Source organism: Podarcis melisellensis, assembly GCF_964234715.1.
Source record: "Podarcis melisellensis genome assembly, chromosome: 1".
Lineage (NCBI taxonomy): Eukaryota > Metazoa > Chordata > Lepidosauria > Squamata > Lacertidae > Podarcis > Podarcis melisellensis.
In genome coordinates this window covers 29,045,197-29,067,180 of record NC_138528.1, presented here as the reverse complement: position 1 = coordinate 29,067,180, position 21,984 = coordinate 29,045,197, and the positions used below count along the sequence as shown (strand labels likewise).

General features: G+C 42.8%; 1 protein-coding gene across 3 annotated transcripts; it reads right to left on the bottom strand.

Annotated features, from left to right (window-relative positions):
• Positions 1-233: 233 nt before the first annotated feature.
• On the bottom strand, positions 234-21,979 carry ALKBH1 (alkB homolog 1, histone H2A dioxygenase). Of its 3 annotated transcripts, none has more exons than XM_081914491.1 (7): positions 21,846-21,979; positions 15,395-15,503; positions 14,969-15,131; positions 10,473-10,563; positions 9,518-9,711; positions 6,089-7,977; positions 234-804 (listed from the first exon to the last, which is right to left on the bottom strand). In XM_081914491.1, the coding sequence occupies exons 1-6, from the start codon at positions 21,975-21,977 to the stop codon at positions 7,554-7,556; spliced, it is 1,113 nt and encodes a 370-aa protein (XP_081770617.1). In that variant the 5' UTR covers positions 21,978-21,979; the 3' UTR covers positions 234-804; positions 6,089-7,553. The 3 variants fall into 3 exon arrangements, with proteins under 3 accessions (XP_081770617.1, XP_081770618.1, XP_081770619.1); XM_081914492.1 differs by having other exon boundaries at positions 6,509-7,977; XM_081914493.1 differs by lacking the exons at positions 234-804; positions 21,846-21,979 and adding an exon at positions 21,565-21,781 and having other exon boundaries at positions 6,315-7,977.
• Positions 21,980-21,984: the final 5 nt, after the last annotated feature.

Here is a 21,984-nt window from a genome sequence, read left to right as displayed (position 1 = left end):
TTCAGTGTGTGCTGTTGTGAGGGGTGGGGGAGCAACTGGGGATTTATCTTAGATGTATTTGTTCTTTTGTAACTATGATGAAAATTCAAAAATAAAGGCATGTTGTTGATTTTTAAGTGCAGCCTTCGGCCCCTGAAACAAAAACCACCCCTAACTTAGCAGTATGATGTTAGTATGATGAAACATTGACATCACTCCTTAGATGTAGTGTGTATGTACATAAGATTTCTATATGCTTAACAAACCTGTTGAACTTTATTGGTTACATGTGAAAACAGGAGCTTTAAACAGTCCCCAATGTAAGGCTCTTATTAACAGCTGTGTGATGAGAGAAAACACATTATCGTCGAGCTTATTTAAATGCTGCTTTTCCAATCTGTGCTCAAAGTGGCTCACTAGAACAATCAACAAATTAATATTGAGATACAACAGAAATACGTTCTTGAATAGATCAAACACATTTCATAAGAGACTGTATTATCTCCACGGTGGCAAACTAGGAAAAAACATTCCCCCAAACGTGTCAGGGAGGAGCCTAAGTAGCTGCCGTCAGCCAGGGCACTGCTCTCCCAGGCCAGGTGGAAATGTGTCAGGCAGAGGAACACTTATTGGGGGAGGGACTCATAGCTAGATGGCCTTTCTGCGCCTTGATCTGCAGGATGAGATGCAGGAGCAGCATCTGCTACTGGAGTCAGCTAGAGCCTCACCTTCCCAGACCAGCAGGTTTATCTTTCTCCATCACTGCATCTCCAGGCTGATAGAAGCCCGCATGCCAGGCTGCTGCTAAATAAAGGCACATAAACCCTGCAAGGAAAAAAGGCAGAAACTCCCAAATTGCTCATGATTCTGCCAGAGGATAATTCTCTCTCTCTCTCTTTTTTTTTTTTTACTCCCTTTGTTATGCAGTGCGCCAAGTGCTGTGTGAGTCAAGGCACCGGTGGTGGATCGTGCTTCTGAGCACTCGGTCTGGTTCTCAACAGAAATGGCATTGTGTTCGAAGGCTTCTAGCAGCTGTGATCTGTGTGGTGTTTGGCTGTTACGCCAGGAGCAGCCACAAGGGGGAAGGAGCAGATCAGAAATGGCAAAAGGGATCATCCAGAAGGGAGGCTTTTCAAAGCAGGAGATGGGCCACCTTATGTAGGAATGATCTTTTCCAAACCGGGTTTCGTGGCTGCCATATTGGGCCAGGAGATGTGATATGGGCCTATTTCCGCCTTGTATCCTATAACAAACACGACTGATATATGCCTCCTCTTTGTTTATCTTGAATGATAGTGGCTGACATGCCCAAATAGAAAAATATCCTCCTTGCATGATGGCGTTCAAGAAAGGCTGCAGGCTTGAGTGGTTCCTGGGCAAAATGCCCCTTTAGGCATTCCTGGCACTTGTAACATCAGCAACAATTCAAAGGTGACCAGGTGTGGCCATTTTAATTTCCCATAATGCCCAGAGCACCTGACATGGCTCCCCTCCAAGAGCAATATGGGAAAGTTAACTGCAGGCTTAAGACACAATTGATATAGAGGGGCTAGAACTGGACCCTGGAGTCTAGCAGCTGTCCTAGGATGCCAGATGTTGAAAGCAGGCTGTGTGTGTGTATTTTTAATAGCTGGTTCTCTCGCGTTTCTTCTTTGGAGACCCTGAAACACACAGCAGCCTGTGCGCTTTTGTTCTACTATCTCTCCTGGGGGACCCGCCATGCTCCTTCTGGGGTAGTTTGTCTGTCATTGGCCCCCACCATGCACTCAGCTCTCACCTGTGGCTCCTAGTCAACATGCAGCAGTGGCCGCACCCCAGAACTGGCTTTGACTGATCAGTTAAACAAGGTGAGAGTAGCCAATAGGTCGTTAAACCCCTGGTGAGTTAGGGACTTCCCCTGCCCACGAAGACAGGCTCCAGCGGATTGAGCAGGTGACACCAATAGTGGGTACAATGGTGAAAGAAGCGGTTTCTCCACATGCTGTTGAAGGAAATGAGGGGCAGATGGGACTCTTCAACTTGGGAAGGTAGCCCATCCAGGAGAAGGAAAACTCTGATCCTAAAACTCCGCTACCTTGTGGGACATCTTTGAGAGAAGAAAAGGCTAAGGAGTAAACCCTACTCAAATCTGGAGTTCCTAAAATGATTGGATTGCAGCTTGTATGCCTCCTTCCTGCAACTTCTGCAGCCAAGCTGGTGCCAAATGTATTGCTCTACTTTCCTTTGAAAGGGGCCGAAAAGGGGGGGGCCGGTCCTTGTCATCTGGGCAGCGCAGAATCTTCCAGCACACTGCCCAGGCTTGGACCCCAGGGAGGTCACTTTTGCCACCAGCTTCTTGGGTCTGCTGTGTCTGCAACAAGTGGTCCCCTCCAGCTGTGTCATCTTTGTTTTCTTTTCTTTACTCTGGTCGATGTTCACTCTCATTCCTTGGCTTAAGAGGCCCAATGTGAGGAAGTTTGACTTTTGCCATATTCACAACATACATTTAAAGCACCACAATATGACTTTAAACAGTCGCGGCTTTCGCTAAAGAATTCTGGGAGCTTTCGCTTGTTAAAGGTGCTGGGAGTTGTTAGGAGGTCCCATTCCCCTCTCAGACCTGTAATTCCTAGAGTCCTCTGGGAAGAGAAATTGACATTAAACCTCTCCTATTGTCTATTGTGACCCCACTCCCTGCACTACTGCGTTTAGAAAGCTGAAGTCAGGTGTGACTCAAGTTGGGCAGAGTCAATAGGTAGAGCTTGTTTCCTTTAAGGCTCTCTATTTTTCAAGAACTGTGGGGAAAGGATTGGAAATGATAATAGTAGTAATAATAATAATAAATACTAATTAGTCGCTTTCCTCACAAATGCGACCCAAAGTGACTTAAACACTGAAACAATTACAACAAGCACAACTGATCAAAATCTAAAAAACACATCTGTATAAATAAATGACACATCCTGCCCCACTAAAAGAGATTGCAAGTTCTTGAAATCCTTCAAATTGAGGACCAAAAGCCTGGCACCTACAAATAGATTAAGTTGGTGCCAGGCATGCCTCTCTGGGGACAGAATTCTACAAGTGAGGGACCACCACTGAAAAGGCTCTCTGACCCTTCCTATAGGGAACAGCAGTCCTTGAGGTACTGGGGTCCAGAAGCTTTATGTTAAAGCCAGCACTCTGAACTGAGTCCAGAAACTAAACTGGCTCCAGGCAGAACCTGTTAAATATTCTGAGGGGAAAACAACCTGAAGAGGTCAAAAAGACTGGCAAACAGACTTTAATAGACTCTAAGGGTTCATCCAGACTTCTTTTTTGCACCATGCTTTCCAGTCACAGGTCTCCACTTTAATGCCGCATGTCCAAGTTGTGTTTTTATTTTATTTCAGCTCTGGAACTTTCCCTGAAAAAAAACAAAAACATTTTACTGCTGCACTGGAGCAAACGGCAACCCACAGAAAACCCAATTTGCTCTGTTTGCTCCGATTCAAACAACTTGGCTGAAGGAATTGAGGGGATGCTCATCAAATTTGCAGATGGCAACAAACTGGGAGGGGTAGCTTCACCTTCAAAGGTGCACTCCTCCATTGTCTCCCAAGACGGAAGGATGCCAAGAACGTCCTGTACTCCCCTCTCTTTGTACTGTGCTGACTATATGTAACCAAGAAACATGGCATGAAGAATGAGTCTGGCTCTTAGATTCACTTCTGTGTGCTGAATCTTCCATCATTTAAAAATCAATAACCATCTCCAATACTCATCAGTTGGCTCTTCTGAGCCTCATTATGGCTGTAATGTGCCACAGCAAACTATAGTTTGTTTTTCCCTCTTCTGTAATCAACAGGACCTTTCTGTTAATGAGAAAAAAGTTCATTATCTCTTCCTCAAGCACCTAACAAAGAAAGGAATGGATGCTTAGCAGACTCCCTTGGGAAACCAGACTCCCAGGAGCCCTGCTACAGGACACTACTTCTCTCAATCTCCTTCGGAAAATGCAAAGCAGGACAACACAGAATAGTGGTGTTGAGTAGCTCCACATTTTCTCTGTTACCCAATAGCACTTCTCTGTGTTCCCCATGCAGAGGACCTACCACTTGCTTGTTCTTCTTACATCGGACATAACCGAAGAAACCTTTTATTATTATTTTTAATCTATCTTGCAAGCCTGAGCTCATTCTGAGCTTTTGCCAGCCTGACTTCCCCCCTGCAACTGTTGGCTACTTTGTGATTTCCTCTTTCTTCCATTTCTTATACATGTCCTTCTTAACTCTCAACTGTAACCTCCTTATGCAGCCACACCGGTTTCCTTACATGCCTCCCACTTTTCTTTCTTGTTGGTATTGTATGCATTAGGGCCTTCAATATTTCTCTTTTTAGAAATTCCCATCCTTCGTGGATTCCCTTCTCATTGAGTATTTCTGACCACAGGATCACACCCAGTAGTTCCTTCAGCTTTTCAAAACTGGCCTTCTTAAAGTCCAGTTTGTGTGTCCGACTACACTCAGTTTTCCCTTGCCTCTGTATTCTGAAACCCAGGATAATATGATCACTTCCTCCCAAGTTTCCAGGCACTTCCACCTCATTAATCAGTTCCTCCCTATTGGTGAGGACCAGGTCCAAGATAGATGATCCCCTTGTCGGTTCTTCCACCTTCTGGGAAATGAAATTGGAGGAATTTGTCAGACAATAGAGGCAATGGAGGAATTTGCCAGACCTTACACTCTTGGCAGAGTTTGAGTCCCAACAGCTATCAGGGAAGTTGAAGTCCCCCATGATTACTATTTCTCTCCTTTTCAAATGTTTGGTGATCTGCTCTAATAAGGCATCATCTAAGGCTTCAGTCTGGCTAGGCAGTCTATAACAGACACCCATAGTAAGGGCAATGTTGTTTCTCTCTCCTACAATTTTTACCGATATACTCTCAATCTGCTTTTCATGCTCCAGATCATGGATTTCTTCACAAGTATACACACCCTTTATATACAATGCTATTCCTCCTCCCTTCCTGTTTGGTCTATTTCCTTTGAACAGGCTATACCCCACAATTCCTACATTCCAGTCATGAGTCTCATCCCACCAGGTTTCAGTCATGCTTATAAGGTCGTAAATGACTTAGAGGCAATCTTACAATTAAATGGTATATAGGTAAAGGGACCCCAGACCATTAGGTCTAGTCGTGACCGACTGGGGTTGTGGCGCTCATCTCACTTTATTGGCCGAGGGAGCTGGCGTACAGCTTCCGGGTCATGTGGCCAGCATGACTAAGCCGCTTCTGGCGAACCAGAGCAGCGCACGGAAATGCCGTTTACCTTCCCACCGGAGTGGTACCTATTTATCTACTTGTACTTTGACGTGCTTTCGAACTGCTAGGTTGGCAAGAGCAGGGACCAAGCAACAGGAGCTCACCCCGTCGTGGGGATTCGAACCGCCAACCTTCTGATCGGCAAGCCCTAGGCTTTGTGGTTTAGACCACAGCGCCACTCACGCTGTATATATATATACTGTTTGTTAAATAAAATGATAGGCAGCCACACTGAGCACAATTTAAAATGTCCTGGGATTAGCTGACCTGCACTAATTGACAGCAGGCAGCCAACCTCTCTTAAGGTAAACCTAAACACCCCCCCTTCTTTCCACAACAAGCAGAAGCAGAAGTGGCCATCTCAGGTACATACTTTATATGGGAGATCTGTGAGCTACTGTACACATTATAGTTTTATAAGTATATACCCCAAACATTTTAATAGTGTAACCCTATGCATGCTTACTCAGAAGAAAGCTTAAGTATTCCCCTGGAAATGCTAAGAGTGAACACAACAAGCATGTCAGGGAGTCATGACTGGATGCAGCTCCCAGCTGCATTTGCTGGCAAATGTGGGCTGTTTCTGAGTCTCAATGGGAAAGAGAATTCAGTTCTTCCTTTGTGTACCCTCACATGTTATCTCAGGAAAACTAATTTATTAGTATCATTCCATATTGAATGCCTGCGCAGAAAAGACTTTGAACCATTAATGAAATGCAAGCCTAACATCTGAAAACAGGTGCCAGTTGTTTTCTTTTGAAAATCCTGATGCACCACAGGAATGAATAGCCCAGAGAGAGATATGGAGGACTATACCAAACCCACGCCATGGTTGAGCATTGCAAAGAAATGTCCAACTTCCTCAGAGTTTAGCCATGTAGAGGTGAACAGATACTCCTTGTTCTGCCAGGGGATATCAGGAACAGCAGAGCTAGACACAGCCTGAAGGAAAAGGTGAGAGTTGCTCAAGGCAGCATGAACAATACTGCAGCATGAACAAAATAACTAAGCAAAAAGGAGGAGGGGAGGAGGAAAGAGAGAGAAACAGCCCTCCAAGACAGATAGGGATCTTTAATTTAAAACAGAGTAAGCTTATTCATGGGAAAAGTGCGACAAAACACCCCTGGGACAGAGCGCTGCACTCTGGCAATTAAAATTGCATTAAAAACCAGATAGGGAAGTCGGAATCCTAAAACAGATGGGCACTGAAGACTGTGTTGTCCTTATTTGTTTCAATATATTTACCTTTTGGGCAATAGAGATAGTCGCTGATTAATTTTCTTTCTGGGCGCTTCATCTACAACTTCATTGTTCCTGTTTGTAAAGTCATTCTCTTCTGCTTGTTCCTGAAGGAGGCAGACTGCAAAGATTGCATTATGCAGGCAGCCAAACGGCCTGACGCTGATGGAACAGGGCAGTTTTAGTATTCAGAGACAAGGGGAAGAAAAGGACATATTGAATAGAAAAATCACTACACAGTCCCTAATTATTTTCCTCCGAGAAAGGGAGGTTGTTTTAAATAAAAGCCTCATCCCACCCTCAAAATGAACCCTTGGTATCAGTCAGTAGGTAATAAGCACATTGCAAAGCATACAGCAGGTCTCTCTAGAGCAGGCTAGCAATATGAAGGGATGTACATTCTGCTGCAAGCAAAGTGTCTTTGAATGGTCATTTCAGTCTGAACTAAAGTTAAAATTTGGTTTATTATTTATCTGTAACATTCCCTCCTCTGGGTTCCCCTTGTGGCCTCCCGCCTAGGCAAGAAACAGACCCATACCTGCTTATTTTAGGCACGACCTAGGGTTGCAAAAATCTGAAACTTAACAGCTGCTCCTTTGGCTGGTGCCTCCCTCCAGTTCTAATACCTCATGGTAATAATAATAATAATAATAATAATAATAATAATAATAATAATAATAATAATTTATACATACATACATACCCCACCTATCTGGCTGGGTTTCCCCAGCCACTCTGGGCAGCTTCCAACAAAAAAATACAAATATAATAAAACATCAGATATTAAAAACTTCCCTAAACAGGGCTGCCTTCAGGTGTCTTCTAAAAGATGTCACTTGTAAAAGTAACAAGACAGCTATAAGTCAGGGAATGTTTATTATATTCAGATGGAGTTAACCAAAGCACTGGAGCGACATTCTTTAGTTGTGTGACCTTGGGAGAAAAAACAACACAAATAGTCTTTTGGTCTGAGCCATGTACTTCGCCCACAAAGTTCAAAACATTTTGTTACACGTCCACTTTGTATGTTGCTGCTCCATACGGCCAAGTTTCAGCTGCCCGAATCAGACTTGTGCTTTTTTATTTCACTGTGCTCCTCATGATAAGAGCCTACGGAGGAAGCATCCAGGTCTCTCCCTGTCCTGGCTTCAGTTGGGAAGCTCTGACCTTCAGCAAGCACTTGCCTGACAGTCATGTTGACACGGGATGCTTGCAGATACTTGGCACAGACTTGCCAGTCCTCCTGAGAGCAGGGCTCCATAACAGAGTCTTCAGGAAGGTCAGCAGGGAGAGGCAGCTCCAGGCAAGAAGGCAAAGGCTTCCCCTCCAGGTTGGGAAGAATCCTGGGCACTGCGTGGTACAGCAGGCGGCTGAAGCCGGACATGATCATCATGTCCCCGCTGTGCATGAACATGGCCACAGGGGCTTCATCTCGTTTCAGCCCCCCTAACAAAAATATGGATGACTGTCCAAAACTAAACAGAGGAAAAAGAGGGAAGGCAGTTAGTAAAACTGTAGCTATGGGAAGATTTTACCAGCTATTCTCTTCTCAATAGGCAAGGTGGAAGTTCCGCTGCAACTTGGCACACATAAAGATCACCCGTGTTGTGCTGTATTTTTGTTATAATTTACATAATACATATGCACTTTCCAAAGTGTTATCTCATTCAACTCTAAAGCAAACAAACAGCTCCCCACACCCTTCCTCTTATGGTACTTTTAACACGTTTATTAGGGAAAGAGCTGTAGCTCAGTGGTAGAACATCTGCTTTACATTCAGAAGGTCCCAATTTTGATCCCTGGCATTTCCAGGTTGGTCTGGGAGACACCCCTGCCTGAAATCCTGGGTAGCCGCTGCCTGTCAGCGCACAATTCTGACCTAGATGGACCTGACATAATAAATAATAATAATAATAATAATAATAATAATAATAATAATAATAATAATGTTGTTAATTATACCCCACCCATCTGGCTTTGTTTCCCCAGCCACTCTGGGCGGCTTACAGCATATATTGAAACATAATAAAACATCAAACATTAAAAGCTTCCCAATACAGGGCAGCCTTCAAATATCTTCTAAAAGTTATATAGTTCTTTATCTCCTTGACATCTGAAGGCAGGGTGTTTCACAGGTATGGGGCAACTTCCAAAACATATTAGCACCTGAGGCAAATTGCAGAATGGTGTCCTACTCCCTATCATTGAAGAAGGGTTAGTAAAGATCTACGTCAGAAACAAGGGTGGGGGGAGACTAAATATCTACATTGGGATCTGCTGCCACTGTGGATCCTGCAACCCGAGGCGGTGGCCTCACCTTGTCTCATGGGTGAGCTTGCCCTGTTCTTATGTAATGGTCAAAGTTATTCGCAAGGCCAAACCACACAGGACACCTGACAGCACGTAGCTTGTCCCAGGTGTTATTATTTTCTTTTACAAAACGCAGCCATGAAGGCGTGGTGGGGTGTTTCTCAACTATCTCCCAACTAGTGATTTTTCTGCTAAAATTCCCTCTCCATTCTATCCCCAATAATAGAAATTATTTATTGGCACTTTCCCCAATGTAAACAGTAAAGAAAAAGAAGCATTAAGAAGTACTCCTTCACTGCTTCTTCCACAGAATAGGTCTTCTATTTTGGGTTGTAGCCTTCACTTGCAGTCTGACCTCAGTTTACAGAGAAGAAACTCAGGAACAGTGCAGAATGTTGGGATGGACAAAGGTCAATTGACAGGCTAGCCTACAGGGCTGTTACTGGGGGGCGGGATACGGAATCAATGTTTATAAATGAAATAAACAATGGCTCCCATAGACTTCAGCAATCCTACTATTCTGGATCAGTAGTCGGTTGCTGCCCATGATCTTGATCTGCCCTATTTCCCTACACTTCATACTTCCAGAGGCAGGAAGTTTGCGCTTGCCACATGAAACCTGTCATTTGTACCCTTTAATCAAGATGCATTAGCTAGAAGATGAAAGGTGTACGCTGCCTTCTACAAAATGTTTGGGTAGCCTACCAGAATGATAGAAGCGGTTGAGAATAGTCCAATTCGGACTCATCCACGTGAATTCCCAGAGATGAATCAAAGTGATAGTAGTTGAGGATTCCTGCTTCCGCTTGGAAACGTGGAAAACCACAAGCTTTAGCCACTTGCTCCGAGAGGAAAGCCAAGTCAGATGGAAAAGGCGTGTAGTGGTTGGCTGAATATTTCTGGCGAAGGAGCAAAAGAACAACAACAAATACGCAAACAGAATTCCAGAGGAACAAAGCCATCCTATGAACACATCCAGTCGTGACTTAAAGTGAGTTTTAGGTCAATGCCTGGCTGTGTTGGAGCCCACTATCTCCTTTCCAAAGCTGAGGTGGGGAGCAGATTAGGCAGCTTCCCCTACTGGAGTTCCAAGTGTAACATCCATTCGAAATGGGCTTTAGAGCCTCAACTGTCACTTCCTCTGCTATTGCCAACAAGAAGCTCGGTTAGTGCTAGCGGTTGCAACAGTGATTTTATAGATCAGACCCAGGAACAAAAATCAAGACACTCAGTATACCAGACATGACGATTAATATTTTTCACACAGGGGTGACATAGTCCAGAATCTTTCCCACAAATTCCTATATACAAACTTCCCTGAACTAGAAACCTCAATATGGTTTGCTAAATGTTTCTGATGAGAAGACTGGGAATAGGTGGATTTCTTATTAAGGCCAGACACTAAGCAGATAAGGCTGCAGGCTCATTTGGTTAAGCATGTCTGCAGCATGCTGATAGACAATTCTTTCTCACTCTACCTCAAGTTTTCAATCTGATTAGAATGTTTTGGCTTCAAATATCTTTAAGAAGCCATGGGGTCTTTAGCAGAAAGCTTGCACAGTGACTTTTCTAACCACTGCAAAAATAAAATCAACAAATATTTGCTATCATATTATCTTCCTGTTATACATTGCCAAGAGGCTCTGTTGTCCTTGAATACCTTTGTATTCCAGTTATAATGGTAACCCAAAGTCACCCAGCGAAGCTTTTCCAGTAAAGTTTTTGAGGCCCGTTTGCTGGAACTTTTGTTTCTGGAAAGATACAAAAGAAAATTAAAAAAAAAATCAATTTCAATTATGAATCTCTGCAAGAGTTTCATACAGAAAGCCAAGTTTCTGATGCAGCTTAATACAATTCTTAACTTTAAAAAAGCCTGCCCATAAAGCTTGATTCTCATTATTACTTGTACAAATGTGAGTGAGTTTTGATCTGTGCTACATTTTCAACAATAGGTTCAATGATAAAAATATAAAGGGAAAAAATGGGCTGTGAGCTGAAGGGTCGATTAAGGCAATTCACAGAAAGTATTTTGGAAAAGTGAAATGGAACTATGGAAGGGTGAAGAAAAGCTGGATAAGGTGAGTATTTCCAAGACTGGGAAAGATGTCGATTTGTGTAGGAGGCTTAATGGAAAGCTGAGCTGGTCTGACTGGAGGAATTAAAGTTCCATCTTGAAATATCTTTGAATCTAAAGTAAATGAAACCCATTCCATTTTTCTCTTGCAACAATATGGCACATTGCCTATCAGAATTCATGTAGGATTGCATTTGATAATGATAAAAAGATCATGTTTCCCAATCCACAGATAATTGCATGTTCCTGTAACTTGTCATTTCAAATCAATGAAATACTAAGACACGCAACTTGGGGGCCTCTTTCAGAGCATTTTGATAAATGATAGTGCCAAGTGGCTCAAATTCTTTATTATTATTTATCACTTGTGAACAACCTAAAAATTTCTAAGCAGTGTACAGATATATTTTTAAAGGGTAGTAGCTGCTGGCAGGCTTAATATCCAATAGATACAATACAAAAGGAAAACAAGATGGGCAGGGTAGAAAAAAGCACACAAATTCAGGCCACCAATTCTTGAAGTTACATAATCTCAATAGCAGTATCTGATCTGGAAAGCTGGGCCTCCCTATCTTTAAGTGCACAGGAAGAAATCCAACTTGCACCCACTACTACTATCCTTTTTTAACAGAATAGATTATCCCATTTCCTTCCTTAATCTCACGGGGGGGGGGGGGAGGGAATCCAGTTACTTTTGTACAGTAACTTTTTAGCACTGCCTGTGACACTGAGATCCACAACCAGCCCCAAGCTTCCAAGACACAGACAAATTGCACTGAATTTGGCACTTGCAAATTAATTTTCTAAGTGCCTAGAGAAACTATGTTGTAGTTGACCGAGAGACACAAAGTTCATGACATATTTTTAGTAAGCTGCTCAGGTCTTCATATTTTCACGTAGCTTCACAAGCAATTACTGTCGTGCCTAATATGATATTCCACGCTGCTGAGAACAAAGCAGCAGGGAGAACTGCAGGTCAGGATTAAAGAGCACTGGAAGAGCTGGGTGAGTGGGAGGAGAAACAGCAAGTGCGTTTGGAGATCTGGTTGAAGAACACTGACACATCTTGGCAGGGTGCCCCTAATTAAGATGGCAGACAGTGCTGCACAGCAGAACTGAGATGCATCTGCAAAACTTTGAAAACTACAGAAGCTCCAGAGTAGCAAAGAAATGGCTGTAGGTCACAGAGCTATGCGTGGAAAGGTGCAGGGAAGCCTCCAGGTCTCCCGAGTCCACCTACATTGAGTTTTGTGTATATATGCAATTCAATTTGGTATATTCAAGTTTATAATGCTTTCTTTCTTTTTTCTTTCCCTCTGTATTTTTTTGGGAAGCTGCCCAGAATGGCTGGGGCAACCCAGTCAGTTGGGCAAGGTTTAAGAAATATATTGTTACTGTTGTTGTTTGTTGTTGTTGTTTGTTGTTGTTGTCGTTATTATTATTATTATTATTATTATTATTATTATTATTATTATTATTATGGCATCACTGTCTTTGGGCACTATGAAATTAGCTCCAAAATGAAAGAGAAAAGATATTAAAAGTTTGCCAGTGGGATCTGCTTGCAACCACCAGGTCAAGGCAGACACCCAACATCTCTGACCATGGAAAGAGGTCTACACCACATTACCTTAAAAGCAGAAATACACTACAGTGGTACCTCTGGTTGCGAACAGGATCCGTTCCGGCGCTCCGTTCGCAACCTGAAAGGAACGCAACCCGCGTCTGCGCAAGCGCGGGTCGCCGCTTCTGCGCATGACACCATTTTGCGCATCTGTGCATGTGGCGAAACCCGGAAGTAACCCTTTCTGGTACTTCCAGGTCGCCACGGGACGCAACCTGAAAAGACATAACCTGAACCGAACGTAACAAGAGGTATGACTGTAGCTTCCAAATATTTATTTATTGTGGTATTTCTAAACCATCAACTTGTTATAAGTCAGTTCAGACATCAAAATCAGAGAACACACCCAAAAGCCCATATTTGGGCAATAAAAAAGACTTTTAAAATAACAACTGAAAAGAAGTGCAAATCACCTGACTTTACCATTTAAGACCTCCCAGGGCAGTCACTGTTGAAATCCTTTATCCTGGTGCTGGAGGAAAGTTTTATAGAGGTAAAACTTCAGCATTTAAATTTCATTGCCGGGTCAAATAGAACCGGCAGCCTTTACAAATAACTGGCTCCTTGTGCAGATAATGACAAGTTTTAATTACATTACTCTGCAAGTGCATTTCAGCCTCATTTAATCCTTTGGCCCCTTTGCTTGACTGGATGCCCAACTGTAATGTCAAAAACTCAGGTCAAACAACTACAAATAAGGTTAATTCACTGCCATGCTGCAAAAATTGTATCTCCAAAACTGCTTGAGCAGCGCAGCTTCCTCTACTGCTCACAGAATAATCAAAGACAAAAAAAATCCTCAGAGAAAGAAGTTGAGGTAGAAGAAATCCTCAAGGGAAAAGGGGAGAAAGCTTTTCACTTTCCTGGCTAAGTCCAAGCTTTCAACTGCTTACCTGATTGTTCTTACCACTCTCCCCATCACTATAAGTAGCTAAAGGTAAAAGGTCAAGGTTCCCTGAATTGTTAAGTCCAGTCAAAGGCGACTATGGGGTGTGGCGCTCATCTTGCTTTTCAGGCCGAGGGAGCCGACATTTGTCCCCTGCTCTGACCTACAGCAGGAATTGTTCTAAAGTTGTCTGGTAATAGGGAAGTATATTATTATTATTATTATTATTATTATTATTATTATTATTATTATATCCTTATACAACCCTAATTTTGACATAGTCACATGTACAGTGGTGCCTCGCAAGACGAAAAACCCGCTAGACGAAAGGGTTTTCCGTTTTGGAGGCGCTTCGCAAAACGAATTCCCCTATGGGGTTGCTTTGCAAGACGAAAAAAATCTTGCATCCCCCCGCGGGTTTTTTCCGCTTTTTCCGCCCTTTTCTTAAGCCGCTAAGCCGCTTATCAGCTGTTCCGCTGATAAGCCGCTTAACAGCTGATCGCTGGAAGCCGCTTGACAGCTGTAGCGTTAATCCGCTAAGCTGTCAATGGGCTTGCTTCGCAAGACGAAAAAACTGCTATACGAAGAGCCTCACGGAACGGATTAATTTCGTCTTGCGAGGCACCACTGTAATAGGGTGAATGAACAGCATAGAGCAGCACAGAGGGCCTCTAAGTTCATGAATCCAGTACTGAGAATAGTTAGCAACCAAGACAAAGCTGTCTCTTGAAATTAGTACACTATGGATAAACATCAATGCTTTTTTTCATGTATTTTTTAATAAAAAGTAAATACCTAGTTTGTTTCAAAGAACAAGTTGGTTAGTGTTAAATAATCTGAACAGAAATATGTTAGCACCTTGGTTATTCTTAAATAGAACCAAAGACAATACCAGACACTTAAAACACAGTTAAGAGACTTTATTACTTATAAACATATTTATATATAACTATTCATAAAAAAATCAGAGCAGTTAAAACAATTGTGCATACAAAATACAATAAAGAAATATAAAAGTTGAAATCAGAAATTATTGTGAATATGCTCTCAACTGTCTGAATAACCCTGACAGAATAGAAGCTTTCAGCAGGCATTTGAAAGCTGAAACAGCAGGTGCCTGCAGTATCTACTGGCAGAGTATTCCACAATACTGGGCTGATGACACTAAAGGCTTGAATTCATGATGTTGTTGAATGAGCCAACTCTGGGAGTGACCAATGGCACTCATACAGATGGGGTCAGTGATTATTGAACTGGGATATAAAGGAGATACAGTGGTACCTTGGGTTAAGTACTTAATTCATTCTGGAGGTCCGTACTTAACCTGAAACTGTTCTTAACCTGAAGCACCACTTTAGCTAATGGGGCCTCCTGCTGCTGCTGCCGTGTCGCTGGAGCACGATTTCTGTTCTTATTCTGAAGCAAAGTTCTTCACCTGAAGCACTATTTCTGGGTTAGCGGAGTCTGTAACCTGAAGCGTATGTAACCTGAAGCATATGTAACCCGAGGTACCACTGTATGTAAATGACCTTTTATCAAATTGCCTTGGGATTATTTGGAACCAGGACATACCGCAACTGATGCTGACTCTTCCCCCACAGATCAGTGGTTTCCGTAGAAGACATGTGCATATCCAAATTGCACACATTAGGCTTCTGGGTGTACGTCTTCAGGCACTGCTTCACCCAGTGACGCTGGCAGCCAGGAAGGAAGGGATCTGGGATAAATATAAACCCTAGACAAAAATGAAGGTGGATGGGGAAGAGATTGTTAGGGCCTGTATACATGTGAGCACTGAAAAGAACACTGAGAAACAGCAGGAACACAGAGCGTACAAGTTTACAACCTATGTCCTTCAGAAACAATACAGGTTGCTACAAACTGTTCTCCCAACCAAATTTGGATCATATAACATTTATATCATAAATAATGAGAGAAGCAAACACCACATCAAAAAAGTCATCCCCTACCCCTCGCTTGTCATACAAACACACTCACCTGGATAGTTTTTGAGGCCATAGGCTTTCCACTGATTAACTGGACGCAGTCCTGCTCTGTAAGCATCGTGATCACTTACTGAGGAAAAACTCAGGGGAGAGCTGACAATCTGGTGGCGAAAAATTGAATATGAGACACCTGAAATGTGACCCACAAAACCTGGCTGAATTTTATTAGCCAGTAGGAGTTGTGCCCATCACCAACCCTAATCTGCCCCTTGAAAGGAACTGAGTCTTAAATGTGATGTCAATACGTTTCAGAGAGGCTACGTTCATCTACAAAAATAAGCCCCAAACTTCCTCCTTAGCTCAGAGTTGAGGGTGCCTTGTACCTTACTAAGCTGCCTGGCGGATCTTTCCAGGGCCTTTTCCCAACAAGAGCAGAGAAACCAGCTAGATCTTGTGCTGAGTTTGGACATGCTCAGAAAACACCTTGATATTTCTCAAAGTCAGCCTTCAAAAAGGGGGGAGGAAGAACCTTGCCAGTTTAAATATTCTGTGGAGAAGGCAAGTTTATACTAAAAGTTCACTAAAATATTTTAATTACCAGCAGAGTTCATTGGATAGTGTTACCTTTAAATTCAATGGGTTATCAAAATAAGTCAGTGGGGACAATGAAGCAAAAGTTAATAGTGTTTTTCTGAAATAAGTGGGCCTGATGTTAGTTGTACTGGGGCTGTTTGCTGGACTGTGCCTACTATCTTTTAGAGTCAGTTACTATAGCTTTAAAATGGAAATAATAGTAAACCCAGGAAATTGAACTTACACTCAAATTTTCCCATTGATGCATACCTATCGCACTGATTCGCGATGCTTCCTGAAATCTACCAGGTTGTAAAATACCTGAGTCAGAGGCATGTACTATATTTAGAATTTCAGCTCTTCAAAGCAATATAGTATTTGTTTTCATTACAGGGGAACTGTCAGATAGACAATAAAGCAGCAGTTGCTTCTCTGGACCTGTGATGGTTTTTGTGGCACATTTTATTTCTTGATTCAGGAGGTTGTGAAACCTGAAGTCACAGCGTTCTGACAAACAGCTCACTTTTCTGTCTGCACCATAATCCCAACATTATGTACGATTATGGCTATTAACACAGGGATTGCTAGTGCTAGAAAGCCACAACATTTTATAGCCTGTGGCAGAGTAGAATCCCAATTTCAATTGGGATAATGCATTAGTTTCCAACTCTGGTGGATATGTGATTTTAATTGAAATTACAAACGATGCTGAAGAAATAAGAGGGTAATCATAATTATGCAATCTTGAGGTCTGAAGAGCTTCTTTCTGTGACAGAAATTCTCCTTGGGAGGGCTGTAATTATACAGCACTCATTACAGTATTAACTGAGGACCAGTAAACCTGTCTAAGCACTGGTGCTAGTCGGAAATTGTTAATACCTAGTAGTCACTTTTAATATGTTATTCTTAATGAAATAAAAAGGGATCTTTTGTTACTGAAGACAGTGTTAATCCTCTGTCACCCTGAAAATGTCACCTTTATTGTTAATTTTCTCTTCAGTAGTTAATTTCCTGCAACAGTCAGAAGATAATGGGATGAGGTGGGTAAGAAGCAATAGGAAAGACAGAATCTTCCTTTCTGCAACATGTCTGATAATAATGCAAAGAGGCTTTAAAAAAAAGACAGGGAAGAGACAGAACACACAGTGGAGAACTAACTAGTAAAATGCATAACACAGTGAGCACTCCTATGCAGTTTCCTTGCAAGGGTACACTGAACTTTTGTGAGATGTCACCAGTGTTTAAAGCCCATTGATTAAAAAAAATCAAGCACAGAGAAGAACAAATGTAATTCGTATATTTGCCACAAACAAGGATGATGATAATCAGAGGCACTGTGGATGTACCAAACAAGTGAGTGGGCCATGATACAGGTCTCTCCTTTCAGCTTTAAAGAGCAATCGAAGAGATAAGAAATCTACATTAAAAACGTTCAACAGCAATATTCCAAAATTAGGACAATTGTCTGTGCATTCTTATACAGTCTTTTAGTGTGCACAGAAATTTGCATTTTCATCTAGATTTCTGACTAGTTTCCCATAATTATCACTACTTCTCCATTGTCATGTGTATAGACTGCCAATTATTTTTCAAGACAATGGCTAAGGCACTGTGACCAGTAAAAAGATTACCCTGTTATTTATTTCATAAAATGTATATGCCACTTGATTGTTAAAAAACCATGAAGCGGCCCCTTAAGTACCAAGTAGGTGATTGTAACTTTAGTTTTCAGAGGCAAGAACCTAAGCTCAGATATGATGCATATTAAAACTGCCTTGAGGCTCATACAAAAGACAAATCACATATTTAAACAAATAAATAGTCTTTAAAGGATTTAGACTTAAGAACCCAAAGCAGAACTAGCTAAAGGGAGAGATATTCAGAGAAAAACCAGAATGCCTTCCCCACCCCACTAGTTTTCTACCTACCGTATTTTTCGCCCCATAGGGTGCACCTAGATTTTTTGGGGGGGAGAGAAATAAAGAAAAAAAAAATGTTTCCCCCCCAGGCGCGGGGCTGGGGTGGGGGAAGCCCGAGCTTCCCTCGGCCCCAAAACAGGCTGCTATCTGCAAGCCTAGGGAGCCCCAGGCTTCAGGATACAGACATCTCTCCGCAAGCCTTGGGAGACCAGAGGGAACTCCCGCGGGCTCCCAAGGCTTGCGGATAGCTTCCTGAAGCCTGGATAGCGGGAGGGGTTGGTGCGCACCGACCCCTCTTGCTCTCCAGGCTTCAGTGAAAGCCTGTATTCGCCCCATAGGACGCACACACATTTCCCCTTCATTTTTGGAGGGGGAAAAGTGCGTCCTATAGGGCGAAAAATACGGTAATTCCTCATAGTAATCCCACCTGACCCCACACTCTGGATATTTGCACTCCTATATCTCACTGTTTTTTATTTATTTAAATTTTTTATTTGTTTTGGGTTTTTTGTAAGAAAAGTTTAAGATCGTACAGGTTAAGGTAACAGGAGTACTGTGTTCTCTTCATGTTTATGTATGTGTTCTTATATCACAGAAAGATGTCTAGCACATTCCTAAAGGAGAGCTCAACAACCTGTACCTATTCTTTTCTAAAACTGAGCAACTAGGCAGGACCCATGTCAGTCTGTTGAGGCAGCATTGAGCATCAGATAAATATGCGGGACTGTAATTATAACTTCTTTGATTACACATGCAAAACCAGCCATCTGGTAAGCGCACATGAGCATAATTAAAAGTAATCTGCTGAACACGTGAACAATTCCAAGTTGGCCTTCCTGTGTCCGGATAGCGAGTTGCTTCCTTACTGCAATTCACAATCTGAGCACAAGAGGCGTCTGGCGGTGCTGCAACTCTAGGTGTGTATAATGATATTGTATCCAGAGGTAATTTTCTCAAAGAGCTTTATGAAATTAACAGGCTGAAAGTCTAACCCCATTTACCTGGGGGTAAGCCTCACTTGATGGCAGAAAGTGAGGAGGAATTAAAGAACCTTTTATTGAGGGTGAAAGAGGAGAGCGCAAAATATGGTCTGAAGCTCAACATCAAAAAAACGAAGATCATGGCCACTGGTCCCATCACCTCCTGGCAAATAGAAGGGGAAGAATTGGAGGCAGTGAGAGATTTTACTTTCTTGGGCTCCTTGATCTCTGCAGATGGTGACAGCAGTCACAAAATTAAAAGACGCCTGCTCCTTGGGAGAAAGGCGATGGCAAACCTAGACAGCATATTAAAAAGCAGAGACATCACCTTGCCAACAAAGGTCCGTATAGTTAAAGCCATGGTTTTCCCAGTAGTAATGTATGAAAGCAAGAGCTGGACCATAAAGAAGGCAGATCGCTGAAGAATTGATGCTTTTGAATTATGGTGCTGGAGGAGACTCTTGAGAGTCCCATGGAATGCAAGAAGATCAAACGTATCCATTCTTAAGGAAATCAGCTCTGAGTGCTCACTGGAAGGACAGATCGTGAAGCTGAGGCTCCAATACTTTGGCCACCTCATGAGAAGAGAAGACTCCCTGGAAAAGACCCTGATTTTGGGCACAAGAAGATTGAGGGCCCAAGAAGAAGGGGACGACAGAGGACGAGATGGTTTGTTGTGGGGGAGGAAGGGAATGGAGAATGTTAGCCGCTTTGAGACTCCTTAAAGGGAGTGAAAGGCGGGATATCAAATCCAAACTCTTCTTCTTCTTCTTCTTCTAGACAGTGTTCTCGAAGCTACAAACATGAGTCTGACCAAACTGCGAGAGGCAGTGGAAGACAGGAGTGCCCTGGCATGCTCTGGTCCATGGGGTCACGAAGAGTCGGACACGACTAAACAACAACAACAAGCCTGACTGAACTCAATGGGACATAATGTGGTACCTCGGGTTAAGAACTTAATTCATTCCGGAGGTCTGTTCTTAACCTGAAACTGTTCTTAACCTGAGTCACCACTTTAGCTAATGGGGGTCTCCCCCTGCTGCTGCGCCGCCACCGCATAATTTCTGTTCTCATCCTGAAGCAACGTTCTTAACCCGAGGTACTATTTCTGGATTAGAAGAGTCTGTAACCTGAAGCGTCTGTAACCTGAGGTACCACTGTATGTCTGACTGTAACCATTTCCCTTCAGTGGAAAAGATTAGAATGCTGGTGACAGATCAGTAAACTGTAGCAGCTGTAAGATGCTAATCTTTTGAAAATGCCATGAATATCAATAAATGTATCTTTGCTTGTGCAGCAAAAAAAGTGATATCCTAAAGACAACCAGCCTACACTTAGGCCCAGGCTATCCAAAGAACCATTTTCTCTCAAATGAACCTGGCTGGGCTCCAAGATTTTCATGAGATGCCACCCTCACAGGCATGCTTGGTGGGGACATGGGGGAGGCCTTCTTGGTGACTGTTCCCAGGCTGGAACTCCCTTACTAGAGAGACTAGACTGGCTCCCTCATTATCCTTCTGCCAAGAAGTGAAGACTGTAATCTTCTGGTGGGTTTGGGGGAGCTAACTGTTCTTAAGGAAAGGGCTTTTAGTAGTGCTGCACTGTTTTTTTTCTTTACTAGATTTGTTTTCATATGATTCTAATTCTCTTATAAAAACAAACAAGGATAAAAAACAGAAAGCTAAAAGCATATGAAAGATAATAGTTTAAAAGTAATTGAACTATTATCTTTTATATGCTTTTATCCACGTTTGCTTCAATTTTTCTGACCTACTTTTCTGGGAGAAAAGTTGGGATATAAACGAACAAACAAATCATCAGTATTTGTAAACTATTATAATAAAAGACATTCATTTCTCTAGATGCCCACAACCGTTCATGAGGATTCAGTTTACCACTCTCCTTCACCCCTTTCACCAACAATCCCAAAGGCACACTCCAATCAGAAACGCAGGGTCATTTTGTGGAAAAGCCACACTTCGGTAATACTGCGTACTGCCTTGAAGACTAAACGTTTCAGATTTAACCGCTGGCATCTCTCTTATGGCTGGTTAAAAGGCTAACAGTCTAGATTTTTCATATATATATGTGTGTGTGTGTATATGTATATATATATATATATATATATATATTTGCTTTCGTAGATTTTCACGGGTACAGGAATGCAGGTTTTGGTGTCCTCGGGTGTCTTCCCGTGTAAAAGTTGGGGTGTCTAGGCGACGTTTCGACGAGGTCTCACTCGTCATCTTCAGGCTGGTGCTCAGGATATCACTCAAGAAATCACTCAAGATATCCCTCAAGTAATTAAGGAACAAAAGAAGAAAAGGCACACTAGCCTGGGAACTTCCTCTCTGCCCAGAACATTGGAGGCTATACACCACACCCCCTCAACAGTATTTATAGGAACTCAAACACTGAGATCCTGCTCTGTTCCAGTAACAAGAAGCCGAAAGCACCAGCCTGAAGATGACGAGTGAGACCTCGTCGAAACGTCGCCTAGACACCCCAACTTTTACACGGGAAGACACCCGAGGACACCAAAACCTGCATATATATATATATATATATATATATATATATATATATATATATATTATATTCATGCGCCTTATACAAAAAAAAAAGCAGAATCCTGTATTGCTTCAGACTGCACGTGTGTGAATTATATTTTTGAATGCTTGTGGCTGCTTGCATGCAGCGATATGCTGTACTAGTCTCTTTTTAAAATTAAAAATCGACACTCTCCCTACCTGAGGAATTCCACACCTGAGTGCACATGTTGTGGGTGGCTGGCCTAACCCCCCGCATAACTTCAGTTCTGCCACAAGAGGAGCCTTCCCACCTCCATCCATCCATCCGGCATTTCTGCTCAGTTGCAAATACAGAGGCAAAATCTATACGTGGGATGGAGAAGAGAAGGTTCCCCCCCCCCGGAGGGGGCGGCACGTGCAAGAACCCGGAAGGGGCAGCTGTCACCATGGAGACAAGAGCGTGCGTTGGCGGTGTGGTAAGGCACTAGCGTCCGGTTTACCTGCCGCGCCGCTGGCTTCGAGAAATCAATGGCTCCAGAAGGGTCCGAGCCCTCCCACCGCCGGTAGAAGCGAAAGAGACGGCGGAAAGCGTCCTCGCCACCCTCCCGCGCAGAGACGGCGCCCGCCGCCATCTTAGCG